At 44.7% G+C, this 24,469-nt stretch overlaps 3 protein-coding genes, 1 long non-coding RNA gene and 2 other non-coding genes across 8 annotated transcripts; 4 read left to right on the plus strand and 2 right to left on the minus strand.

The window, feature by feature from the left end:
- Positions 1 to 683: 683 nt before the first annotated feature.
- On the plus strand, positions 684 to 4,470 carry tmed5 (transmembrane p24 trafficking protein 5). The gene is made up of 4 exons (XM_003973861.3): positions 684 to 1,013; positions 1,966 to 2,063; positions 2,147 to 2,327; positions 3,060 to 4,470. The coding sequence occupies exons 1-4, from the start codon at positions 825 to 827 to the stop codon at positions 3,276 to 3,278; spliced, it is 687 nt and encodes a 228-aa protein (XP_003973910.2). The 5' UTR covers positions 684 to 824; the 3' UTR covers positions 3,279 to 4,470.
- On the minus strand, positions 3,457 to 5,639 carry LOC115247149 (uncharacterized). The gene is made up of 2 exons (XR_003886199.1): positions 5,560 to 5,639; positions 3,457 to 5,171 (listed from the first exon to the last, which is right to left on the minus strand). It is a non-coding gene; the product is annotated as an uncharacterized lncRNA (long non-coding RNA).
- On the plus strand, positions 4,645 to 8,147 carry pigc (phosphatidylinositol glycan anchor biosynthesis, class C). 2 transcript variants are annotated; one of them, XM_003973961.3, is made up of 3 exons: positions 4,645 to 4,763; positions 6,712 to 6,943; positions 7,023 to 8,147. In XM_003973961.3, exons 2-3 carry the CDS (start codon positions 6,716 to 6,718, stop codon positions 7,680 to 7,682), a joined length of 888 nt encoding a protein of 295 aa, XP_003974010.2. In that variant the 5' UTR covers positions 4,645 to 4,763; positions 6,712 to 6,715; the 3' UTR covers positions 7,683 to 8,147. The 2 variants fall into 2 exon arrangements, with proteins under 2 accessions (XP_003974010.2, XP_029683600.1); XM_029827740.1 differs by lacking the exon at positions 4,645 to 4,763 and adding an exon at positions 5,171 to 6,395.
- Positions 8,148 to 8,224: 77 nt separating this feature from the next.
- On the minus strand, positions 8,225 to 24,373 carry dnm3a (dynamin 3a). 2 transcript variants are annotated; one of them, XM_011614579.2, is made up of 20 exons: positions 23,442 to 24,373; positions 21,476 to 21,549; positions 20,894 to 21,043; positions 20,602 to 20,805; positions 20,371 to 20,469; positions 19,485 to 19,645; positions 19,252 to 19,394; positions 19,034 to 19,169; positions 18,876 to 18,943; positions 18,639 to 18,777; positions 18,450 to 18,536; positions 18,277 to 18,347; positions 18,149 to 18,206; positions 17,452 to 17,478; positions 16,949 to 17,062; positions 12,937 to 13,046; positions 10,803 to 10,914; positions 10,061 to 10,222; positions 9,587 to 9,969; positions 8,225 to 8,859 (listed from the first exon to the last, which is right to left on the minus strand). In XM_011614579.2, exons 1-20 carry the CDS (start codon positions 23,600 to 23,602, stop codon positions 8,826 to 8,828), a joined length of 2,493 nt encoding a protein of 830 aa, XP_011612881.1. In that variant the 5' UTR covers positions 23,603 to 24,373; the 3' UTR covers positions 8,225 to 8,825. The 2 variants fall into 2 exon arrangements, with proteins under 2 accessions (XP_011612881.1, XP_003974011.2); XM_003973962.3 differs by lacking the exon at positions 17,452 to 17,478 and having other exon boundaries at positions 23,442 to 23,602.
- mir199-1 (microRNA mir-199-1) lies at positions 14,504 to 14,590 on the plus strand. The gene has a single exon (NR_105350.1). It is a non-coding gene; the product is annotated as a microRNA mir-199-1 (primary transcript).
- mir214 (microRNA mir-214) lies at positions 16,648 to 16,746 on the plus strand. The gene has a single exon (NR_105349.1). It is a non-coding gene; the product is annotated as a microRNA mir-214 (primary transcript).
- Positions 24,374 to 24,469: the final 96 nt, after the last annotated feature.

Below are 24,469 nucleotides of genomic sequence, written 5' to 3' on the forward strand. Positions count from 1 at the left end.
GAGACGTTGATGTGGAACCGAACGCGTCACCCTTTAAATGATAAGCAAACCATCAAAGCACGCAATATTTGAAAGTTATTGCGACAGTCAGAAGGTCTAAAAACTATTTCTACAATTGTATGACTGTAGAAATTAATAGTATTTGACGTTTGTGTTGTTCTGAAAAAAAATGGCCAGGAGGTGAATGATGGGAAGAAAGTGAACACTGTGTTCTTTTGACTATATTGGATGGCACCTTTCTATAAAAGAACTAATTTCTACTTTACATAGTCATGAATGCAAATTATTAATTAAAATAATTAGTAATCGTTTAAATCTTTTCAGTATCATTATCCTCACAAATGTCTCAATATCGCTTTTACAGTACTATCTCACTAGCAGACGCCTTTATTTCTGCACACCAATATTATTTTTTGTGCATAATTTAAAATTGAAAGTACCCGGTTTTCAAAGTAATAGCGTGAGTTTACACGTGACATTTCATCTGAAGAATCTATCGGAGAGACCACTAAAATGTGCGTTCGTTTTTATTTTATTTATTTTATTTTTAATAAATGCACATTGTCAGATTAAGTGTGGAGACTCTCACAGTAATCATATTTAGTGTGATAAGTAATTTCCATCCAAGTTAAAGGTTAAAAACAAAAAATAAATAATACGTGTGGTTATTCTACACAGGCGGGGTCCTGAACCTTCGGCGTCTTGTGAGAATATTTTTACCACAAGTAAAGTTTGGAAGGGCAGTTCGGCATTTTCTTTCTCTGCTCCCTTTGATAGTTAAGAAGTAACCCTGAAAATCCGTCTCCCTTTGGGCGAGTTTTAACATGGAATTTCTCCGTTTACTTTTTTGTGTCCAGTCGGTGTTTATCACTATGATCTCGGAAAGGTGTGTAGTGTTGGCCGCCTTTTCCCAGGCGACGGACAGCGACTTCACATTTACTCTCCCCGCTGGGAGAAAGGAGTGTTTCTACCAAACTATGAAGAAAGATGCCTCTCTGGAGATTGAATACCAGGTTGGAAACCATGAGTCATGTAACCGTGTATTAAATTGTACCAATTGCTGCTTCTAATTCGTGAAGCTATTCTTGTACAGTGCGTCCCAAATTAGAAACAAGATTCGCTATGGTTACCATCAACGCTACATTACAACATCCGACAGCTTCAATTTAATGCCAGTTGGTGTTCACTCTTCTGTATAAAGTCCTCACTTGTAGGTCTATACCTGTTTCCACCATTGTGTTCTCAGTCTTTTTGGATCACATCAATAGGTGGGAGCTCTCTTTGGACATCATCTTGACCTTTTGATGCTTGTAGGTGCAAAGAGGAGTGAAAGAAACACGTCCTGCAAGATAAAGTGCTACAACAGAATCTGAACTGTCCAAAGAAGAAACCTCCATCAACAGCTTCTTTCAATCAAGTTGCAGTCATCACATTCAGAATCATATAGCTTGAAAGTAGTGTGATACTGTCACAAAACCAAATGCGCTCCTCATGTTTTCATTTGGTTAAATTACAGTATGGTTAAGTTACACTGCTCTGACGTGGAGGCTGTGATAAATATTGTATTGAACACAAAGAGCAGATTATGAGACACACCCCTCAAAATTCAGCAGCGTAACAAACCAGTTTTACCTGCCTTGCGGCCTGAAATGTGACTGGCTGATGTGGACACAGAGGATGAATAATGCCAGGAGGCTGTAATCTGCTGCTGCTGCTGTTGCTGCTGCTGCTGCTGCTGCTGCCTGACAGTTGTCCCAAGGTTGCTTTTTTGTTTGTTTTGTCTACCATAGAAAAAAGGTATTCAGTCTTATCTCATTCAGTGGAGAATGATGGCGTCCTTGAAAGACAGAACTTGACATTCATCGCATGCAATCCTTGAAATACACTCCAAAGGAATTCTGCTAAGCCCAGTGACTTTATTTTTAGTGTTTCTCAACTTTCTCAAATATCTTTTATTTCTCACAGGTGCTGGATGGTTCAGGCCTTGATGTAGATTTCTTTATCTACTCCCCATCTGGACATGTTCTGTTCAGTGACTACCACAAATCAGATGGAGTCCACACGTAAGTTGCTGGTGCGACCTGTTATGGACATTAGCGGCGCAGATTTGTAATTTCCTTTTTTCCTCCTGGGATTTCTTCACCAGCATCGAAACTGAGGACGGAGACTACATGTTCTGCTTCGACAACACGTTTAGCGCCGTCTCTGAGAAGCTCATCTTCTTCGAGCTGATCTTGGACAACATGGAAGTGGCTGAAGACCCAGACAACTGGAAAGAGTACATCCATGGAACAGACATGGTGGACATAAAGCTAGAAGACATCATGGTGAGGATGCACTTGTGTCGTGATGCAAAGTCCACAAGTAGTCTGTGTTTGGTTTGTTCCTTTGGGTGTTTTAGACTTTGACCGTTCTCTTTGTTTGTCTTTAAGAGTCATTTATGCCCTCAACATGATCAGAATGACATGCTAGGTGCAAATAGACCATAAAACACAATAAAAGTACTAAATATTCTACCACAGGAGTATGTTTTCCAATGTATAGGAATTGTTCGTGCCATGCAATGGGCACAATGTTTCGCATCTGCAACCATAAAATTATATCAATCTTAACATGTAGGTCTGCTTTGGTCTGACAGGAGGCATTAAGAGTTATAATAGTTAATAATGTTAATAGTGGCAACTTTTTAACTAAAAGTTTAACATTAGTTCAGGAAGAATAGTTATTTTCTTTTAATAGTTTAGCATTATTGCTGCAGCTTAGGCTAATGATCTTTCTCTATTGATATTTAAGTTCTTATTATAATGGGATTATAATTATGCTACTATTAAAGTAAGAGTGTTGCAACAGGAGACAATACACTGACCCCTCACCTACTGACATAACATCAGCCATTGTTTCAGCTTCACCCTCTCTTTGACACTCATCAATAAGACTTCTTTTACAAGAAAGGATGTGTGTCAAACAGGCTGAAGTTACAACAGAGCTTTTTTATCTCTGTTCATGACCAGTTATTGCCTTATTTTATTTAACATTGAGCAATGTTTTACCTACCTCAGGACACCATCAACAACGTGAAGAGTCGGCTGGGTAAAAGCATGCAGATCCAGACGCTGCTGCGGGCGTTCGAGGCCCGTGACAGAAACATCCAGGAGAGTAACTATGATAGGGTCAACTTCTGGTCCATTGTAAACCTCGGCGTGATGATGTTGGTGTCGGCGGTCCAGGTCTACCTGGTCCGCTCCCTCTTTGAAGACAAGAGGAAAATCCGCACATAACATCACTGTGGTTGGAAGGACATCGAGTTTCCACCAGAGCTCCTGATTTGTGACACTTGGAGACGCAGACACGGTTGTTGCTTGAGTTCAATCCACTGGAGCTTTAGGTCACACCGGTTTGATACAGGAACTTGGACCTACCTAATCTACTGTAACTTTGAGACATTCTATTTGTCTCACTTCAATGCTGTATAGTTCTTTCTAACTGCTGTAATGCATAGAAACATAATCAGGACTTTTTATGGGAACATTTTCTGCTAGACTCATTTATCATCAGAATCAGAGTACTTTATTGATCCCTTTAGGGGGTGTCCATCATGTGGTGTAGGGAAGTGAAGTCAGGATTCCCCAACCAAATAGGAGAACAAGAAATGGGCCCTTCTCAGCATTTTTATAACCACTGCCATAGTCTGTGACTCTGAAATCTTAACCACCTGCCCCTCATTGACAGGTGTCTCTTTACATAGTGCAATGATGTCAAGCCTTCTCTATTTCTGTACTGACATCCGTGTGGCCATTACCGCCTTTATGTGGTTTTTATGTTCAAATGAATATGTACTGAATGGGCTCCAGCTCCTGTGCTGTCACTTCTGCTTCATTATTTGTTTTATGGTGCAAGTCGCAACAAACTAATCTAACCGAATCTCTTATTTTCCTATTGTCTTCTTGTTAACATCATGGATCTGTGATTGTTTTTCAAGGTTTGTCAACCTCAGACTTGGGACGGACAGGCTCTAATCAGGAGGGCTTTGAATGGTATTGTGTTAAGACAGCGTAGAAAATAATTCTCGGGTGGGGATGGTCGAGATGACTAATTTCCTCAGACAAAGCCTGGTCATTCATTACTCTGACTAGAGAATCAGCTCATGCAGCCAATCAATGCCTTCCAAGTGTTTGACAGTATTAATGTTGGACCAGTGTCTTGTGCATGGGTTACAATTGACATTATTGTTTAAAATGTTTTTTATGTGTTACAAAGTTCACCAATACCTTAAGTCACAAATATTCAAAAGGATATTTCTACGTTTTAGGAGATTATTCAGGTTTTTGTAACGACTGCACTGTTTTGGGAAAAAAGATGATCACCCTGGATGGTGCAGTTGGAAAATGGGGACTATATTATGGGATATTTATTCAGCTAATGACATGTAGTTATAAATACGTGTAGAATAAAATCATTTTTGCTCTCTGATTTGTGCTGTCTTGACTGAGAAAAACGATGCTTGATACTTGGTTGTATATTCAAACAGTGCGCACGATTATGCAGATATACCTACTGACTATGTATCTTCCTGTCAGTGGTGCGGTTGAAACGGGTATTTTAATCTGACCAATAAATGCGTTCAATTTTCGCCGTTTTTGCCAATCGCACAGGCGTTTTGATGTTTCGCCAGCAGGGAGCGCTGTGGGGATGTAAATGACTTACTTCCGGGATAAAGACGTGCTGAGATGTTAACGTTGCTCTCGAACAAAATTAAATTACAGGTAGGTGAATAAGTCTTTATGTATATTATGTTGCTGGGTATTATGTTGATGGCTACTTACGAGTATTGGTTATTGGATTTCCTGATTTACTATGGCGTTAAAGAGGGAAAAAAGAAACTAGTTTAACCCGGAAGCACCGTCAGTTCGGTCCGGTAAATGTAAACATGCAAAGCCTGGGCTAAAGAGGTTTGTAAAGTTTACAACCACGCCAAATTCCAAATTAACATAGCACGCGTTAATGTCAGATTTACTTCCCAGGCAATCGAAATCTATGGCTAAAGTTTGAACGGTGCAGAAGTATCTTGGAATTTTTCGAGAGGGATCTTGCTGCAGAGCTCTCGCTTCACGCCGCTTCCGGTGCTGACCTCAGATCAAGTCTCGGCTCATGGCCGCTCTCTCGTCTCAGGCCTGCAAATGACAAACCCGCACAGTCAAGAATCCTTCAAATAAAAATTCTTTACGCTTTTGGAAGCGACAGTATCGGTCCAGAGTCTCTTCCGGTTGCGCAACCGGCCCTGCGCCTACGGATGACGTCACGCACAAGAAATGGCATCTAGTTTTTGAAAAGGTTTCTTAGAGAAAATTTATCTTCTACTCTACAGAAACCATCCAAAACGCTGATCTATGTAGCAACTATATTTGTCTAGAATGAGGATTTTATTTTAATACTATCATCTGAATAACAGTATATTTATATTTCTTATTTTATACTTACACTATATTTATACACATAACTCATAAAATGCACAAATGCATGCATAAAATCATCAATAACTTTCTCGCTCATTATACATACGTGTGTGCCTGTTCATTTTGTCTCGTAAGGATTGATGGTGATGGTAAAGCATGATATTAGATAAAGTATCTATTAACGGTTATAGCACATTAAATTCATGAGTAAGGGTTTTGCAGTTGAACATGGCAACATGAAGATCAACCTTATTGTCCCATTAGGTGAGAAATATCTTGTTTGCTCTTTATACAGCCTTTAAAGAGACAACATGACCATTCCTGCAATCAACATTGTACATTCAATGTACAATATTCTAAAACAAATGAAACAAAATCCAGCGTGCAGACAGATGTAGTCAGTAATAATTAAGACTGTCTGATAAAAACACAACGAGAACCTTCTGATCATCCTTTCCAACTCAGACATAATCTGTCACGCAGATTAAAGATCTGCCATCAGCTCCGGGTGAAAGAATCATCAAAAATACCAAGATAATTAGATGATGTAATCTGTGTGACAGTCGGCAGATACTCAAGGTTGCAAGACTGATACAATGATATCGATGAACTCGCCACATTTGCACATTGTTGAGATTCCTGGTAAAGGACGCAGGTGGAGAGTAAGAAGCACCTCAAGCAATTGTGATTTTTCCTGATCTTTGATTTATGTTTGATATGACATTTGAAAGGATAAAAGGGTAAAATACTTTTATCATTACAGGACAAAAGCAAAAATGTATTTATCAGAGGGTCAAATGACCCTGTAACTCAAGTTTCATTCATGACTAGGAACTAGACTGAGATGTGGAGGGTTCTTGGTTCAAGCCCCAGTGCAGACAAAACATGGAAGGTGTTCTGGTGTAGGGGAAGGGGCCAGAACATCTCCAGAGTAATGCCAAGGTACCTTTGAGCAAGATCCAAGATTGCTCATATAGGGCCCTGTGATGAACTGGCGACTCATCCAGGGTTGGACCATCCTTTTTTTGCCTATTCTTTATTCATATCGCATTTAACACGCTAATGCTGGCCAGCAACATCAGAGCATTACCTAAACTGTCAAAAGGGACTAAACTAGACAGTCGTGGAAATAGCTTTATCACTGATTTATATGTAATAAATGAAAACCATAACTTGAAACCATTTATATTTACTTTAGCTGTCTGTGTTTCACCCTTGTGAAACTTGATAATATACTGTATTGGACATGTGTGGTCAGGGAGATGGGACCAGACGGTGCTCCGGGCCAGGTTGTGCCCTGGCGGAAGGTGCTGTGGGAGCATCAACCATTCCCCGATAACTACGTGGACCGCAGATTCCTCGAAGAATTGCGGCGAAATGAGGGAATCCGACAGTACCGCTATTGGGCTGTGGTGAAAGAAGCAGGTTTTGTGGGGCAGCAGCTCTCCAGCGTGGCCATTTTCATCACCCTGTGGCTCTACATGGAGCAGGTAACTATTTATGTGTCCTCACAAAGATCTCTAAAGTACATTGAGGTATAATCCGGTCGTCTTTCTTTCCTCCTGGCAGGGCCTGTTGTCTCCCGAGAGGCTGCTGTTGACATGCCTGCTCTCTACCTTGTTGGGTTATGGACTGCATCAGACTTTGACGCCCCTGACCAAGTCCGGCTGTGAACTTCGTACGCGCTTGGCTGACCTGCAGAGTGCCACTATTTTTCTTTCCTTCACTTTTGGATTCTCGCCCGTTTTAAAGACGTTGACCGAGTCTGTGAGCACAGACACGGTTTACGCCATGTCTGCTGTGATGCTCCTCGCTCACCTGGTGTCGTTCCCGTACGCTCACCCCTCTCCCCCCGGAAGCCTCTCCCTCAACGCGGCCCTGTTTGCCTCGGTGTGCCTGGCGTCGAGGTTACCGGGGGCGCTGCACACCTTCGCCATGCTCAGCTGCGCCCTGCTGGTGTTCGCCCTGTGGCCCTGTCTGTTGCAGAGGTTGAGGGAGTACGCGCCCAACCAGTTCACCGGGCTGTGCGTGGCGGTGTGCGTCGGAGGGGTTGTTGGTCTGGCGTCTCAGTCACCAGGGGGAGCTGTGCTGCTAGCGCTGGCCTTAGGGACCGTCACGCTGTTCTGCCCCCTTCTACTCGTCAGGCTGCAGCGGCACAAAGACAACATCCACGGACCCTGGGATGAGGCCGAAATTCACGAGGAGCTGGGTCACATCCTCCACTCATGATACTGCTACTCATGCTGCTGCTGCACAGCATCCATTTGGACCCATTTGAAGTCTTAATTCTCTCACAGATTATTCTATAATGTTAAAAATGTTAATAATGTCAAAGACGCTCAAGCTGCTATTGTTTTTTACTTAACCTAAGAGTTTATACAGGAAAAGATCAAGTAATTGCTGCCAGATTTTTAAGCTTTTCTTTAGTTTAACAATCATGAGGGATCTTTTATTATGTTGTGAAGGATATTTTATGCATTCAGTACATTGTTACTGTAAAAACCTATGATAACTTTGCCACTTGCGTTGCATGATATGCAACATTTAACAGTTTACAGTATTTGTAACAAAACACGATTTAGTATTTATTTCAGGTTTTAATGAATGATTGTGGTGATCCTGAACTTGTCTGCAGTATTCTTGTTCATTAACATACAATCACTAGATTCAAAATAAAAGCACACCTTTTTACTATTATTGGCCACTGTTCTTTTATTCTGTATAGACGCAACATTATAGTGTACATGTGGTAGCAGAGCAGCATTTAACTATGTTGACTTTAATGGCAGCCAGGTAAAAAATAACATTTTGGTCAATAACGTGAAAAGTGTAAAATAATAACTCCATCCAAATGAGCTGGAAAGGGAAAAAACGGTTTAGCAAAGATGAGAGGTTCATACAAAAAGTACATTTATGGTTACACTTTCTGAACTTGCAGAGCGATGCCACGGCAACGTAACAGTCTGAATGGACAGATAAACTCAGGTAGTGGAAGTCAGGTAAAACTATCATTGACCTATTTCAGCTGATGATACTCCGCAGTACCTGTTCATTCCCTAACAGTAAAAAATATTTCTGTATATTCTCTTCATAGAATATTTAAAAAATCATAGCTTTTCTGTACAAACTTTAGGCACTTGTGATGACTTTGGACACAGCGGAGGACATTCCAGCCTTTACAGCAGACAATAAATATGTAGAAAACAGGCTCCAGGATTTTGCAGATGGCAGCTCCCAGCGGACAGAGTCAAGCACAGCAGTGCTTCAGCTGGATTACACATCATGCAGGTTAGTGGGCGTCTCTAGGTATTCGGCTGCAGCTGCAAGGATCCGGATGGGACGAGGGTAACGGCGTTCAGAACCAAACGGCTCTTATTTCACAATTGGCACGGCTGGAGGAGGCCTCCTGAAGAGAAGAAGTCAAAGGAAGGACTTAATAGTTAATAACGGTGCACATTTCATGTCAACATCCTTCACGCGAGCTATTCTTGAATAACGGGCTTCCTTTTACTGAAGGAGATGGCTGCTTCTGTGGGGATTGAGACACCAAAACCTGGTTCCATTGAAAAATCTAGGAATTTTCGACCACATCACCCACTGCTGTAGGTGAAAGAGCCATGAGGTTTGGATGGACAGAGGCGGGAAAAGAAAGAAGGAGGTTGTATATGGGAAAGAACCTAAAGAACCATTGGAGAGCTCAGAGGAAATGAGGCAGAGAGAACAGGGAGAGACGGGCCAAAAGCAGGGGAGGAACCAGTGAAAGTGAAGAAGTGAACAAGGAAAAAGGGAGGGAATAAAAGTGAAAAATAAGTTATTGCATGAGGGGAATGGGGGGAGGCAATAAAAATGCATGCTGGGAGAAAGACAGAAAGGGAGGATGGAGGACAGAGGGATGAAAACTTGGCAAAGGGCTGAGTTTGTTGTCTGGCTCCAGTAAAAGGCTGCCCAGACAGAGGTCCTGTCTGCTGAGGTTGATGGGAAACAGAAGACGTGAAACACATTCTGCAGAACCCCCCCCCCAGCTCGAATATCAGCTCCCTCTGACCCTGAGTAGTGCCAGCGCCTGCACACATGCCAGTGCACGTTTGACTGACACCAGAATCCAACCAACGGGACACCGGGCTGGACCTCACCTTGGCACGCTGCTGGGAGCCATTTTGTGCTTGATAGCGAGCTGCTTCAGACCGCCGGTGCTCTGGGAGGCGGGGGCTTGAGTGTGAGGGAGCGCCTGAGGAACGGCAGGGGCGGGGCCCCTGGCCACCGTCTTCCCGCCGGTCTGGGAGTGTCGATACCTGGCTGGACGTATCCAGGAGGAGTCCACAGGTGGGGGCACAGGTGTGGTGCTGGTGGACGTGGAGATCTTTCCGATGACACCGAGGGCCTCTGTCAGGGCGGCGTGTTTGCGCAGCACTTCCTGCCGGTGCTGCTGCTGCTCTGGTGACTCATCCATCAGGGCTGCACAATCTCCCAAGGCGTAGAGCTGAGCCAGGAGCTCACAGCTAATGAACTCTTTCACCTACAGAGAGGGATTACAAACAGCTGCCATGAGTCAAAAACGGCGTGCCAGTGAGACTTTCTGGCTATATACGCTCATCTACGTAACCTACGCTGTTGATCATGAGGTGCATGACAGTCTTTGGCATTAGGTCCTTGACGGTCTTATAGATGGTGCTCATGTAGGAGTCAACCAGGTTGCGAATGGTTTGCACCTGACGCTCCAGCTGGGGGTCTGAGAACATCTCGGCGTCCTCGTCCCCCGGCTCCTCCACCTGGTGATAACGACATGTGGGTGAGACACAACACAATGGGTTGTCCTCAGATTGTGCCACATGCACAACAATATTACAGCCCTTGTAAAAAAATAAAAGGACTTGTTAATCCTTCAATTCATCGTGGATGTGATGGTGGACTGACTAAGGCCTCGCGCTGCGGCAGATGTAAGAAGCAGCGAAGATGGCCTTTTGTGAACTTTCATATCTCGCCATCATTCTGTGCCTGCGTGCAGGGCCGTATAGAGTGAACTCAATAGAGGGAGTTTAGGAGGAACGGGTAAAAAGAAGGAAAGGGGGAGGGGGTGAAGAACTTCTGATTAGAAACAGACGAGAACACACACACATATTGGTGTGACATCATGGACCAAGAATGCTGTGTTGAAGAGCCAAACGACAGAGTGAGATGGAAGGGGTGGGGGACTTTTTCTTTTTTGGCAGGGGGAGGGAGAAAGGGGGGAACACAACGTGAGGGGAGAAAGGGGTTACGGCCGGGGTTTCAGCGAGCAAACGACGTGATTGCATGGCTGAAATGTGCAGGTTTGGTCACTTTGGTTGTAAAAAGGGTCAAAGTACTAACAGTGACTTTGTCGGGATAGACTCCAGCCTGTAGCAGAGACGCCTTCCAGCTGTCCAGCTCCTCCTGGGAGTTACAGGCCAACTCCAGGCATCTGTAGTCCTTGTACACGTTCCTGCAAATGCAGCGCAACAGCATTAGACTAGAAAGTATTTACACCCTCTCCACAAAAAGCAAAATAAAACCCGGGCTATTAAATAATCCACCGAACTTTGTGGACACGGTGAAATCATCCAGGTTTGCAGTACGGAGTGGTAAAATATGACAAACACTATCCAAAATAGGAACGCTGGCCTTTCAGTAATAACATGTTATTACTGATGTCTCAGCGTAAGTGTTGAAGGCAGCGCTTTAGTCATGATGCGTGGGATAATTCCAGCTGAGCAATGATGTTTTCAGCCGTTATAGCAAAATACTGTCTCCTCCTCTTCACCCTGCTCACTCACGGCGAAAACTGTCAATTGCATTGTGGTTTATTCTTAATATCCAGCGCATTTAAAATGCACCAAAGCTGCCCTGAGGCGGCTGGAATTTCTTCTGGTCTAATTCTACGACTTCCCACACGCGAGCCTGAAAAAAACGGTTTGGATTGAGGCGAATTAAACGCAATGATCCAATAATGGTTCTTTGGAAAAAACGAATTGAAACGGGGAATCTGAGGCGACGTCGCTCGACAAAGTTCTCAGCGGAAAAGAACCTTGTGGAGTAAATACGGAAAGACGATTCAGTAAAAATGATGGAGGGTCTATTATCTGTTTAACAAGTCACTCCTTTATGCATCAAGAAGAGTTTAATCCTGCTGGAGTGAGTCAGAGCACGACCCTTAATGAAAAAACACTCTTTCCTCTGAGTTTAACTCGTCTTCGCTCTAATGTACCTACTTATCTGTATCATCTCTTTTCTCTGTGTTATTTATTCCTCGGCCTCTCTTTTCCCTCCCCCCGATCTCCCAAACATCACACCATCTCCGCGCAGTAACATTAGGACGGGGAAACAAAGCAGGCGGTCTTTAGCCCATCTGTAAGAGCTTTTTCCCCCTTTAATCACCCATTTGGTTCTTCTCCTTTTGTTCCCTCTCCACATTCACAAAATCCAGGATTTATCCTCAAACATGCGAACTGCATGAATGAGAGGAGCCGCTGCAGCCTGAACCACGACCGTCCGGCCACACGAAGGCTCTCAGATTCTAGATCTAATGCACGGACTCGGTGAAGCTAAGAAGTCAGGGTGTGGTGGCTTTGAGGCGCAGAGGGAAGCCAGCGATGACAACGCTACAGCGCTGTCGGGCTGGGCTCAGGACGCTCGCACGTCTCCCCACCAGAGAGGACGAGACTATTTAACTGCTGTTGATATTTAGTCACCGCTCACATTAACGTATCTCTGACTTCAACGTCCTGTCCTCAACCTGAGGCCTGTGTGGGGTTTTTCGCTCGTACTGGGGAATTTCTGCTGGAGATTTCAAGAGTTTCCTGAGGTTTTGATTATTGTCAGACAGGGGGAAAAAAACGCTGCAATGCCTCACACACACACACGTAATACAGCAAGAGAAATGGAGAGTGAGGGTGTAAGAACGGGGGAGGGGGGCGCCATAGGACAGACTTTGACACATTCCTGGCCAGTGGTTCCAAAAACTCTGTCTCCCGCTTTCTTTCTCTTCTCAGCTCTTCGTACTCCCTCCTTTTTGTGGTGAGTCGAGCAATTCTTTCCAAACAAGAGCAGCCTCATCTCTGATCCAATCTCTCTGGCTTTGATTAGCTGTTTAATGAGCCTGTCGTTGGTATGTTGTGGTCAACACACACACACAAATCCAGTTTGCATATCCAGAATGCATCATAGCACAGAATTACAAACAAAGCTCAGATGTTCTGGTAAAATCAGGGTAAAGTCCAACTCTCTCTCTCTTTCTTGCTCACTTTGACCTTTTTTTTTATCTTGTTTAACACACATGAATTATTCCATTTAAATTTGTTCTATCCTTCACCAACCAGCATATTCCTGGAGGTGTAAAAGAGGAAACCAAGCCCACTGGAGCCTGCACTAGCTTTTTTTTCTGTTCCGGTGGCAAGAACAGGGTCAAAGGAAGAGTGGAATGCCACCAGCGGCTTTGCCGTTATTTGCTTCATGCACGGACACAAACCTTAACTCGGTGTTGAAGAGCGCAAAGACAAACTTGCTGGACATGAAGCCCCGTTCCCCATCTCTGAACTTTAAGTTGTCCAGAGGCATCATGTACTTCTTCTCCTTCTCCTGGAAAAGACAGAATACACGGAGATAAGCCCTGACAGAGGAATGCAGATTAATGCATGACATCACAGAGGCTGCACGGGTGTTGATATCCAGAAAGCGACGCAAGACATATAGGGGATTAATCTGGGGATAAATGGGGGATGAAGCTGTCTTCTGACTGACATTTTTGGTAAAACCTAGAAACAGAGAGTCCAGATAATTATGAGGGAAATGTTAGAAAACAACTTGAGATTCAGAGCATGTCAGATGGTGTCTCCGCCTGTTGGAAAAACTGGTATTAATGACCCAATAAGTGGCGAGAGTGATGCAATGAGACTATGCTCTCTCTTCACCAGCACAGGGACTCATGAATGACAGGCGACAGTTGGAGGAGTGGGATGAGCAGACTGAGAAGACCCAGTCAGTACAGAGGACGGGTACGGAGAACCGAGGCAGCAAGGGAGGGAACGAGAGAAGTATGAAGAAAAAAAAGGGGGGGGGGGCGTGCTCACATGTGAAAATCATTACTCAAACTCAAACTCTAACACAACATTTCTTCTAAAAAGACGCCCTTCCCCCCCTCATCTTGCATCTCTGGCTGGCTCCATCTTCCAGAAGATCGGGAGAAACGTCAAAAGAGAACTTAAGCATGACGCTAAAGAGAGGGACGCACACGTGTGTGAGCAAGGGTCTGTGCTCGAGACTTTTGTGTACATGTGTTATGAGGTGTCCTAAGTGTGATGGTGGTAATTTTTGTTCTTCCCTCTCAGTGCTCCCTTGAACCCTATGACTTTCCTCCTTTCGTTCCTCTTTCCTTTTTCCAAAGGGGCCCACTTCCTGTAACATCGGCTGAAAAAAAAAATGACAGAACGCAATTGGCGCTCATGCTGCAACATCTGGGATCGATTTAGACGGAGGGGGAGGAGACTGGAGAGGGTATAGTGTGCTCTGATGGGGTAGAAACAGAAAGTAGAGAAGCGGAATCGCCCTGGACGGAGAGAATTAGGGAGGTGGATTTCGCTGGAGTCGAAGAGGAAGGGCTGAAGAACATAGAGACCAGGAGTGAGCATGCAGGAGAAGTGAGGAGAAACTGCAGTTGATTCCCCATGGGTCCCATCAACCCATATATGGTTGCTAAGTTCCTCCCTAACTCTCTCTCCTTCTTTCACTCCCTGACTTTCCTTACGCCTTCCCAAAGTGAACGGGCAGATCCCAAAGTGAATGAGTGAGTGTGCCACGTCAAGACTGGATACTACACCAGGACACAGCCCTGGGGATTGAAGACACACCATACGCCTCCTGAGGATGGACACCCATTGGAGTAGATGTCCAGTTTAGGTACCTTTCAACCCACCACCAGGGCTGGATAAGAAAGGAAAGAATTACTGAGGGAAACTTTTGCTGACTCCGCTCCGTGGCAGGCGAGACTGCTAGCACACGGTCGCAGTGGCGAGGCTGACCGGACAACCACGAGAAGCTCCTGCTCCGTCATCCCAGTGTTCAGACTACCTGTTCAGGATTTTACTGGTGTACAGTAGTCTGCACATTGGTTAGACAGTGCATGGAAGTGCATCAGCAGTAGGACTGAGGAAAGCTTGAAAACATGCATGTGCGCTAGAGTCTGATGTTCTCTGATGTTTCTGCTTAAATGATTGCAAAGACCTTGATATATGCATACAGTACCAGTAGTGTTCCACTCTTAGTAGGTGGTAGTAGAGCGAGCCTGGTACATTAACTACGTAGCCCGAAACTCTCTGAAATAACATTCTCCGTGAGTGAACGTGTGAACGTGTGAGAATATTTGTCACTATGCATTTGGTATAGACGTGGGTTCCAGCAATGCACATTTGTGGCACTAAGATAATTGTTGCGTTGACAGACATCATGGCACTGTGTATTGTGTGTGCTTGCGTGCGTGCATGTGTGTGTTTGTGCATGTGTGTATCTGCTGTGTTATATTCCCAGTGATGTCAGGGTGGTTGTGAAATATCATACATTGGAGCTGCTCTCCCAACAGACTAATGGATTTGAGATTTGGAACAGGCCTCTCAAACACACACACACACACACACACACACACACACACACACACACACACAGAGGGGAGTGTGTAGATTAAGCGTATATGCATGAGACATCTGTTTTTCTTCAAACCGCCCTGGCAGTCGAGGGGTGAAGGAATGTATGCCTGCTCAGTGTGCTGCAGAGACTAAACTCTGAACTATTATGATGTACTTTCCATATGAGGTCAGTGCACGATCCCATTTGGAGATGGACTTAATGATGCAAAATAAAATAGAAGTTAAACAAAAAGTAGAGGGGGCATTCAACAAGCTCATATGTGAGAGAAGCTGCCGAAGAGAAGTGAAGGAAAGGCAAACAGGGAGGTCTGCAGCGTGGAGACAGCCATGAGGGATTTCTCTGGGCAGATCTTGGAGGCTGGTGTTTGGACAAAGCTTCAGATTTTCCAGCTTGGAATGTGCATAGTCCCAGGGAGACTGCCAACCACAGAAAGGGGGTGAGCGAAAAAGAGGGGGAGACAGAAGGAGGAGAAGGCAACTTAGGTAGAGACAGAAAATAAAAAGATACAGTTGTAGGAGAAAGAGATCTGAAGAGGAAGCGGGACAGAGCAGAGAGGAAGCGAGTGTGATGAGGAACCATCAAATCTAATCTCTTCGCTAGTATGCATGGCTGACATTGCTCTCAAGCATTTAAAAACAACTGGTAACAACTGGATTCAATCTTCCAAAGCAGAAAAGATGTGAAAAAAAATCAATGAATGACTCATCCACATATCAAAGGTTTACATTGTAATGATGACGTTCTGATATGCTTGACATGTATTTGACTGCCTCCTGTTAATATTCATTTTAGCAGATGTTCTCACTCCCTGAGTGTGTGTGAGGGTTGATTTGTAAACCTACATCTCCATGTGTGTATAATATGCATGCCTGGGGCTGTTTTTAGGAACACTGTGTTCGAACCGTCCAGTGTTTAGATGAAAAGTGGCCGTGTGTCTGTCTGAGAGAGTGTATATTTTTCTCCACGATTCGCAGTGCCAGGTTGTTTACACCAGACTCCACATGTGCACTGTATACTGTATATACAAGTCGGTCCCACCGTGTATTTGTGTGTGTTTGTGCACACATGGGCGAAACTGTGTGTGTGTGTGTGTGTGTGTGTGTGCGTGTGTGTGTGTGTGCGTGTCTTAAGTTTGGCTTGGGGCAGCTCCAGCTGTGTCAAAGTGAGCTGCTCCAAATGTCTGAACTCCCAGAAGAGGAAGAAAAGGCGGAGTGAGGGGAACACTGAACCGAGAGCGAGACGAATGGGGCGAGAGCAGGGGGGTCAGACAATCAGGGTTAAAAAAGCACTCAGTGGTGTCGCATGTCCACCCCGCTTGTGCAGTTTCAGCCCAAAAATTGACCACTGAGCAATTCCAGCATTGTTTAGAAGAGCAACCTTCTGGAAAAGAAGTAGGTCTGTTACCGCCAGGACAGAACCGGCTAGGCCGGTCCCACTTGGATGTGACGGTGCGGAGGTTTTGTGCCGGGATGCCGCGTTTTCTCCTCTGATATCACTTCCTGCACTCTACTCTTTCCTCTTCCCGTGACATCAGCTGTGGCAGGATGAGACTGTTGTGGTGTGTCTGCCTGTCTACACTTGCTGTGCAGACCTTCTGCTCCTGTACAGCAGGCACAGACAGGCAGACAGATGGCAGCCCCACTGACATCAGAAGAGAACTACACGCTCCCCCGCTGCTCTGCAAATGTTCCCAGGATGATCACAACTGGTAAAGCCTCCCCCTTCTGCTTTATCAATTCAATAAAAGGTCTGATTAAATAAACGACGGATAGTCTCAATTCATTTCCGTGTTATTTCTTTCAACGTGCAACATTAAATCGCCTCGAATGCGGAGGCCTCACCTCATCATCCTTGAACCAGGAAAGGCTCTCAGCCGTGAGGATGAACCAGTACTCCTTGGCTCCACCCTTCATAATGCTGATGTTGCTGATGGTCAACCAGCCCTTCCTTACAACCTGCAGAGCAGCCAAGGGTGAGGAGCTCAGAGACAACAGGAGGGACATGATCGTCACAACGGCTTAAAAGTCTTGGGAAAACTTGACAATTAAGATTCAACATTTTCAAAAGAGTGGCCAGAAGATCACATGCTGGAAAAAAAGCAGCAGCAGTCAGAAAGTGGCAGAACTTTGAGAAAAGGCATCTGCAGCCTAAACATTCCTGAGGTATTAAAAAGAGCCGCGTGTCACCGTTAAAATATTTCACCGAGTACAAGTGACGGAAGAGAAGATCAGATATATCAACAAATGAGAGAAGTGTGAATAGAAATATGAAACACGTGAGCAAAAATGGAAAAAGAGAACAGCAACGGCGAACAATAACGAGGCAGAAGAAATTGATCTCCTACTATTAGATCTGACAGAGGGCCCACACCCTAGGGAAAAAGACAGTTGAATCAAATCATTAGTATTATTGTTGGGAATTTAAATCATTTTGGACTAAAATGATTATAAGCAAGCCTAAAATGGATTCTTTTTTCTCTTCCTTGCCTCAGTGGCTGCAGGTGCTGGAACTATAAGTACCAGTAGCCTCTCTACATCTCCAGGCAGCCGTACCTGATTTTACTCAGGGCCCCTATTCTAGTTCCTCCAAGCACATTTAAGAACACCGCAACTGCCACATATTTAAACAGACAATATCTGATTTTGCTATTTCAATGTCTGTACAGATAGTCTTGGGCTAGAAAAGGATTTCTGAACTCGCTGCAGGCATACTGATATTATATATGCCGAGGATGCAATAACGCAAAAGGACATACACCAAAGCAGCCTGTAGGATTTTAGATAGATCAGGTTTATTTCACTCGTACTAAACTCCTAAAAATACCCCTTTGGCTGCCGGTGCAAGTCTTGGTTCAGGCTGCTGGAGGAGCGACAGCAAGTTAACCTCAAAAATGTAAATGCAGCATGTTAGCATATCTCCAACGCGCTCGCTCCACTGAATTAGCAGTCACAGAATGAAGCCACCAACATGAACGACTAAAAACCACTTCCCCAACAGTAGAGCTGCAGCAGATGAACGCACAACAGTTTTCACAACCTCACCTGGTTCCCTGCCATTCTCGCATTCTTCTTATTGTCTTGGTTGTATGCGTGCTGAGCACTGAGAGAGGACAAACTCCCGTTGGTTAGTCTGTGACACCGCCACACATATCGTTTACACGTTTACTCACTTTGCAAAGCCAATGAAGTCCACATGTTTGGTATTTATGTAGGCAAGTTGTATGTCAATAAGCAGGAGGACCTGGAGACCAAACTACATTAACTACAGGAAACAGGCCTATAACTTAATCCATTTAACTTGCTTCATTCTGTGTGTGTGGTAATTCGTCTGCGTGTGACTGACCTGCTCTCTGCATTTGCTCTCTTGATGTTGTATTTCAGTGGTTACAAGTTTCTCTGTCTCATCTTGCAGTTTGGGGAAGGAGCTGAGCTACAGAGGAAAGAGACAAAGCAGAGGAGAGTGGGTTTAAAATCAAGCGTGAAAATGGACGTGCAAATGAATAATGTAAACTTTGCTGCCACAAATGTGTACCTTGCTGATGCACTGGTACAATGTGGTGATCAGTTCTTCCGTGACCATGTCGATAAGTTTGATGCACGGCGCCTTTAATTTTATTATCTGCTTCTTCACGATGGTTTCAAAGGCCATGTCGGGAGTAAACAGGCTCGTCCTAGAAAGAAGAGAGATGGTGGACAGGAATAAAAACTAAGCCCCCTCCAAAATAAACTAAAATAGCGTGAAAAGATTTCAAGAAACAGTGACCTTCACCTGATTCCATTGATGTTTCTGATGGCATAATTAATTTCCTGTCTCAACTTCTTCTCATCAGGCTCCATCTAAATGACGAATATAGCATTTTATTTTACAAAGAACAAGATGTGAAGCAGCACATGCGATAGTTCAAATGTAGAGGTGCCGTCACACACCTTGATCAGCTCGTAGGGGAAGCGCTCGTGGAAAATTCGGTTGATTCTCGCCCCTCCCGACAGAGAAACCGTGTCTACTTTGTCTCCCGAGCCTTCGATCAACTTCTCGAAATCAACAGCCAAGTGCTGAACCGAGCTGGATGCCAGAAACCCAGAGAAGAAGGGGAAAGACATATAAGGAGTTTAAAGACACCAGACATGGTGTCTGACTGACTCACTGTAGCAGTGTTTTTGTCCTGTGTGCAGCATCATCAGGACTGTGCTGCCTGTACTCTTCAGCTTCTTTATTCAAGGCCAGGAGCTGACTGTGCAGGTGACTGCGGAAGGCTGGCAAAGTGTCTCGGATGTGGTTTGTCAGTTGCTGCAAACAAATATTTTCATTAAAGTCATGTTGTATATCAGACTGTTTATAGTGTGAAATAACCGTGCTGTACGTGTCTGTGTGTCTGACCTGATTAAGCATTTTTTGTAAATACGGCGTGCCCATTCTTTCAGCCATGTGTCTGTAAGCCGGATGGGCCAGGAAGAATTTTTGCTCTTCATGTAGTGCTGCTTTAATATCCTTTTTCCCGTCAATGTCCTTTTGGCTGCGATTCACCACCCCAATGTAACCTGGAAAGGAAAAGATAATTAGGCAAACAAAGACCGTGTGTTCACTGTAAAGACCACACGATGCAACAAAGTTTGGGATAAATCCAGGAATCTGATGAAAAACAGCTTCTTCTTTTTTTTATATACGTGACTCCCGAAAACTGTTCCCACGCTTAATAGCATATCATACAAATAGGAAATGGATCTGTTTTTGTAACATAATAAGGTAGTATAAAGCGAGCCAAATCCAGTATTGAATCCAGTTAATAGTTGTAATAGCAGCAGGCTCCATATCTAATGCTTGAGCTCCACACTGGTGCTGGGGCCGTGCTTTCAGTGGGCTTCCATAGCGAATGCATTAACACTGCAGAAGAGGCATGGAGGATCCAGCACCTGGTACTGCTTACAAAGTCTGCATACTGTGACAGAAGAACTCAGTCTTGCCTTCTTCTCTTTCCATCCCTCTTACTCATTCATGTGTGTGAACAAAACCAGACAGAAGAAAAAACAAGGCCGCTGAGGAAGTGAACAATGTAGTTAGGACAATCATTACAGGACCTCTTAAGACATGAACCAGTGAGAAGGGGTAACACTTTTTTCCACATCTTGCGATGACGTACACATAACTATTTGGAAATTCCCTTTAATCACGTTCAGATTCCGCTGTTAAATGATTTAAACGGTCTTGTCTGGATGTGAATATCATGTGAGAATCTGGAGATTCAAAAAACAAAACACCCGCATACCTCTGCGGAGAGGGAGCAGCCTGTTCTCCAGGATTTGTCGTGCATCTGTTCCTGCATCCATCAGGTCCAGTTTAGTGATTACGCCAATTGTGCGCAAACCTGGAAGAACATTATTAATTACATACTGGTGCAATATAACTTATAACTTAACATTGCAGAAATATTTACAGTATATTAATTGCGGTAAAGTCAATTAACATATGCATATGGTGGATGGCACAGGTGGATTACCCTGGGGATCAACATCTTTGGCCAGTTTCAGTGCATCAGAGTTGGCGAGGTCAGTGTTTGCTGGTGTCACTGCCAGGATGAGGCAGTTTTCCTTGCAGATGAACTGCATGATCATGTCCCTGATCTGGTACTCGATATCTGCTGGCTGGTCACCGACAGGCACCTTGGTGATGCCAGGCAGATCTACGAGGGTCAGGTTCAGCACTGAGAAGATACATACACAAGCACACACACAAAGTGTAGAATCAAACACCTGGGCAGTCTGCCATACACCTGCAGAGGGTGACATTACCGTGTGGTGAATAAATCCGGAGACTGATGGGAACCGGAGAGATGCCTTTGTTGGACCCTGTTAGCCTGCATGTCTCTGTCTCAATCTCATTACGGATCTTCTCAAAATCTGTGAATTTCTTTTCTTTACAGTGCAGAAACTCCCCATACTCTAAAAAATGACAAGAAATGGAAGCACTGTTAGAATATCAGTCAGTCAACAACATCTGAACTATTAGTAATGATAGATAGATAGATAGATAGATAGATAGATAGATAGATAGATAGATAGATAGATAGATAGATAGATAGATAGATAGATAGATAGATAGATAGATAGATGACGACAGACAGACAGACAGACAGACAGACAGACAGACAGACAGACAGACAGACAGACAGGCAGGCAGGCAGGCAGGCAGGCAGGCAGGCAGGCAGACAGATAGGCAGGCAGACGGAAGGACAGACAGACAGATAGGCAGATCTGTTTCTCCTGTTTCCTACACTATATAAAAGATCACACTGCCACCTGGTGGCTGCAGCCGGTGCAGGCTAGAGAAGATAAACAGGGTCGTGTGAGTCTATATGGGTGTGTCTGACCTACCCGTGTTAGCGTTTAGTAGCTGAAGGATAAGGGGTCTACGAGTGACGATTCCGGAACCCCTTGGAAGGAAGTCTCTGTCAGGGAAGAAATAAAGCCCAGAGAGATTTACACGCACACATGGAACATGCTCACGTTGCTCATGTAGACAATCATGCTGACCAGTCATGTAAACACATACTTTCACAGACACGTATGCCAAGTATTGAGAGAATTGTCTGGAAATAGTCCAATAAAAACCTGTGAGCATTACTAGTGGCTCATTTTAGTATCAAAAAAGCAGCAGGGTTATCTGAAATACTGGTATATTTTGCCAGGGAAGAGTGGAAACACAAGGCCGTATCAGAAACAAAGAAACACAACACAGATTCATGCAAATCCTTGTGTCTTCTATTGAAACTGTAATCAGGAAGTGTGTTTTCCTGTGTCCTGTGGCATCAAAACCGTGACAAGGTCCGCAGTAAAAAAGGCTGCCATAGCACATTAGCACTGAAAGAACTTAGGGGTCTGATGAAAATATCAATACACGCACAGGAAAGCAACCATCAACATCTGTAGCTTCTATTTATACTCTTATCTGCCCCCCACCCCCCACGCCCCCACCCCCACACCATTGTGGTCAATACTTTCAAAGCTCCACTGTCTTGTGATAAGGCACTTACACACCAGCATTCTTCTCTGACAGGATGGAAATGATTAAGCTTTACCACAAAAAAAGATACACGCAAGCGCTTAAAATCACATGTATTGGATGCTCAAAAGGCCCTGAAGTATATTAAACTTCAAAATATTTTGCAACTGTAGAAAGCAACCTCTCATTTGAGCTGACTGAAAGAGTTGCTTTCTGCAGTTCTTACCATTCTGTAGTGGCAACAATGTGGTTGCAAGGGTATTTTGACATTTCTGCTGACATTTCGCACCATCCGGTCTCAACTTCTCCCTGGGTCTCACTGAAATCAACAGTCTAAAACACGTGGGAGTGTGTATTTAACAGTACTGGAAAGCAGCTCCTGGTCATTAATACTGTCTGAATGTTTTAAAAGAGAGGAATCCTCCGAGCATCCGAAGAAAGCCAAGTCTCTTTCTGTCTCTAGTCTTGTGATGAAGCTCACAAAAAATAAAACCTGCGTGTGTAAATAAAAGAAAGAAACCATCCCAAATCAATGCAACGCTGCTGGATTTACATGTAGCACAAAATGGTGATACGGCAAATTTGTGCAACCTCAGAACAGCTGTGGGTTAACTGGAAACATGCAAATTCCTTTATGTCCATCTCCTTTTCCACCACATACATAGCTGAAATATGATGTTCTAATCTGATCTGGCTCCTCTCCAACTGCCAGGGGCACCTACAGCGTGCACTCACCTCCTCACACCAGGGCAATATTTCACAAGTGTTGGGAGGAGCTCCACCTGGACATGCTGGCATTGATTATTATTAGATGCCTGAAGCCTGTACGTTGGGGTTAGAGCACGGACGCATGTGTGTTGATTCACCTCCTGGACCACAGGGTTAACAGCACATAGCAACTTGTATTATAAAAAGGGGATCGTTGACAACTCAGAGATTTACAGCAACAAATTCCTTCATTCCATTCATCATACGACCAGGTTATAACACCTAGATGGAAGCCTGCACAACCTGAGTAAGTGTGTGTGTGTGCGGTTTCATTCAGCTAAAAACTGTTTGTTGGAAACTGTTGGCCGAGTTGAGTTTCAGGTTCTGCACCATGTTAATAAACTGCAAATTACAGCCGCTCTTCTGTGCCTAACATGTACTTAAACACATTCCAACAGTTGCAGATATCAATTGCTGGAAGAACAAATTCATTGGCAAAGCTTGTGCCCCCCCCCCCCCTGAAAAAGCCTCGGCCACCCTCCGGCCACCCCAAGGAGAAAAGCCTGTCTACGCCACTGTGCACAACCACAGGCGCCTCGTTTGGGTCGTAAACAGTTTCAGGGTCCTTACCTTCCCACAAAGTTCTCAAGGACGGAGCTCTTTCCTGCACTCTGGCCGCCCACCACAGCGATCTGGGGCAGGTGAAGGTTGCAGAGATGCCCCACGCTGCTCAGGGCGTCCTGCAGACGGTTGACCAGCGGGATAAGATCCTCCATCCCCTGGTTGCCCATCGCAACGGAGCAGCCACTTTACCTGCCCCTTTACCCCACCTTTCCGTTTTTATTTACTCCTTTTATCCCGTTTTACTCCTCCTCGCCACAGGAATGACCATCCCCATAACTGAAAGGAAATCGGGAGGTTTGGTGAAGTTTAACGTCGGTTTATCCGACAGCAACTCCGGAACGTTGGTGTTTCCGACATTCACGGGATGTACCATCCAGACGCCGGGGTCATTCTAGTTTGTTTTAAATAACTACGTTCCAGTTATTTTTCCGAACGATGCTGCCGTTTAGTGGTGTCCTCTGAGTTCCATGGTGCGTTTCAAGAAGGATAAAAAGGTTCAGAATTAAATGGTCCCAGGTTTTAAATTTACGTTACCAGCTCCTTATTCCAGGTGGTCTCGGCGAAGTCAGTCGAGAGTAACGGAGTTACTCAGCCGTCAGTGTAACGACCCAAGTTTACTCGGTTCTGCTCAACGCGGCCCACAAGTCTCTGGGAAGAACTCCCTGGAAATGTCGCCGCTGAGAGCCCAAAGGGGGGGTTGGTAGCGCGACCTTTTCCCGTTGAAGTCAGCGTTTAGTTAGGGGGCTTCCCGCAGCGTCCAGAGTCCAGACTGGAGGAAAACGGTCCACCGACATGGAACCGAGGTTTGCCCGCGCATGCGCAGTGGCGCGGCAATTCGGAGCCAGGACAACTCCTCAGCTAATTATGAAAGTAACCTGACTTATCAGACGACGTGCACGCCACCACACCTCCGGCCCGCAGCCATCCAAAATATCACATATTCAAATGGGGTAGGGCTGCAACAGGGGCCAAAGTGGGAGGCTCATCTACTGTAAATAACCCGCCTGGATTCTTTGGAAATGAGGGAGTGAGAG

Source organism: Takifugu rubripes, chromosome 20 (genome assembly GCF_901000725.2).
Source record: "Takifugu rubripes chromosome 20, fTakRub1.2, whole genome shotgun sequence".
Taxonomy (NCBI): Eukaryota; Metazoa; Chordata; class Actinopteri; order Tetraodontiformes; family Tetraodontidae; genus Takifugu; species Takifugu rubripes.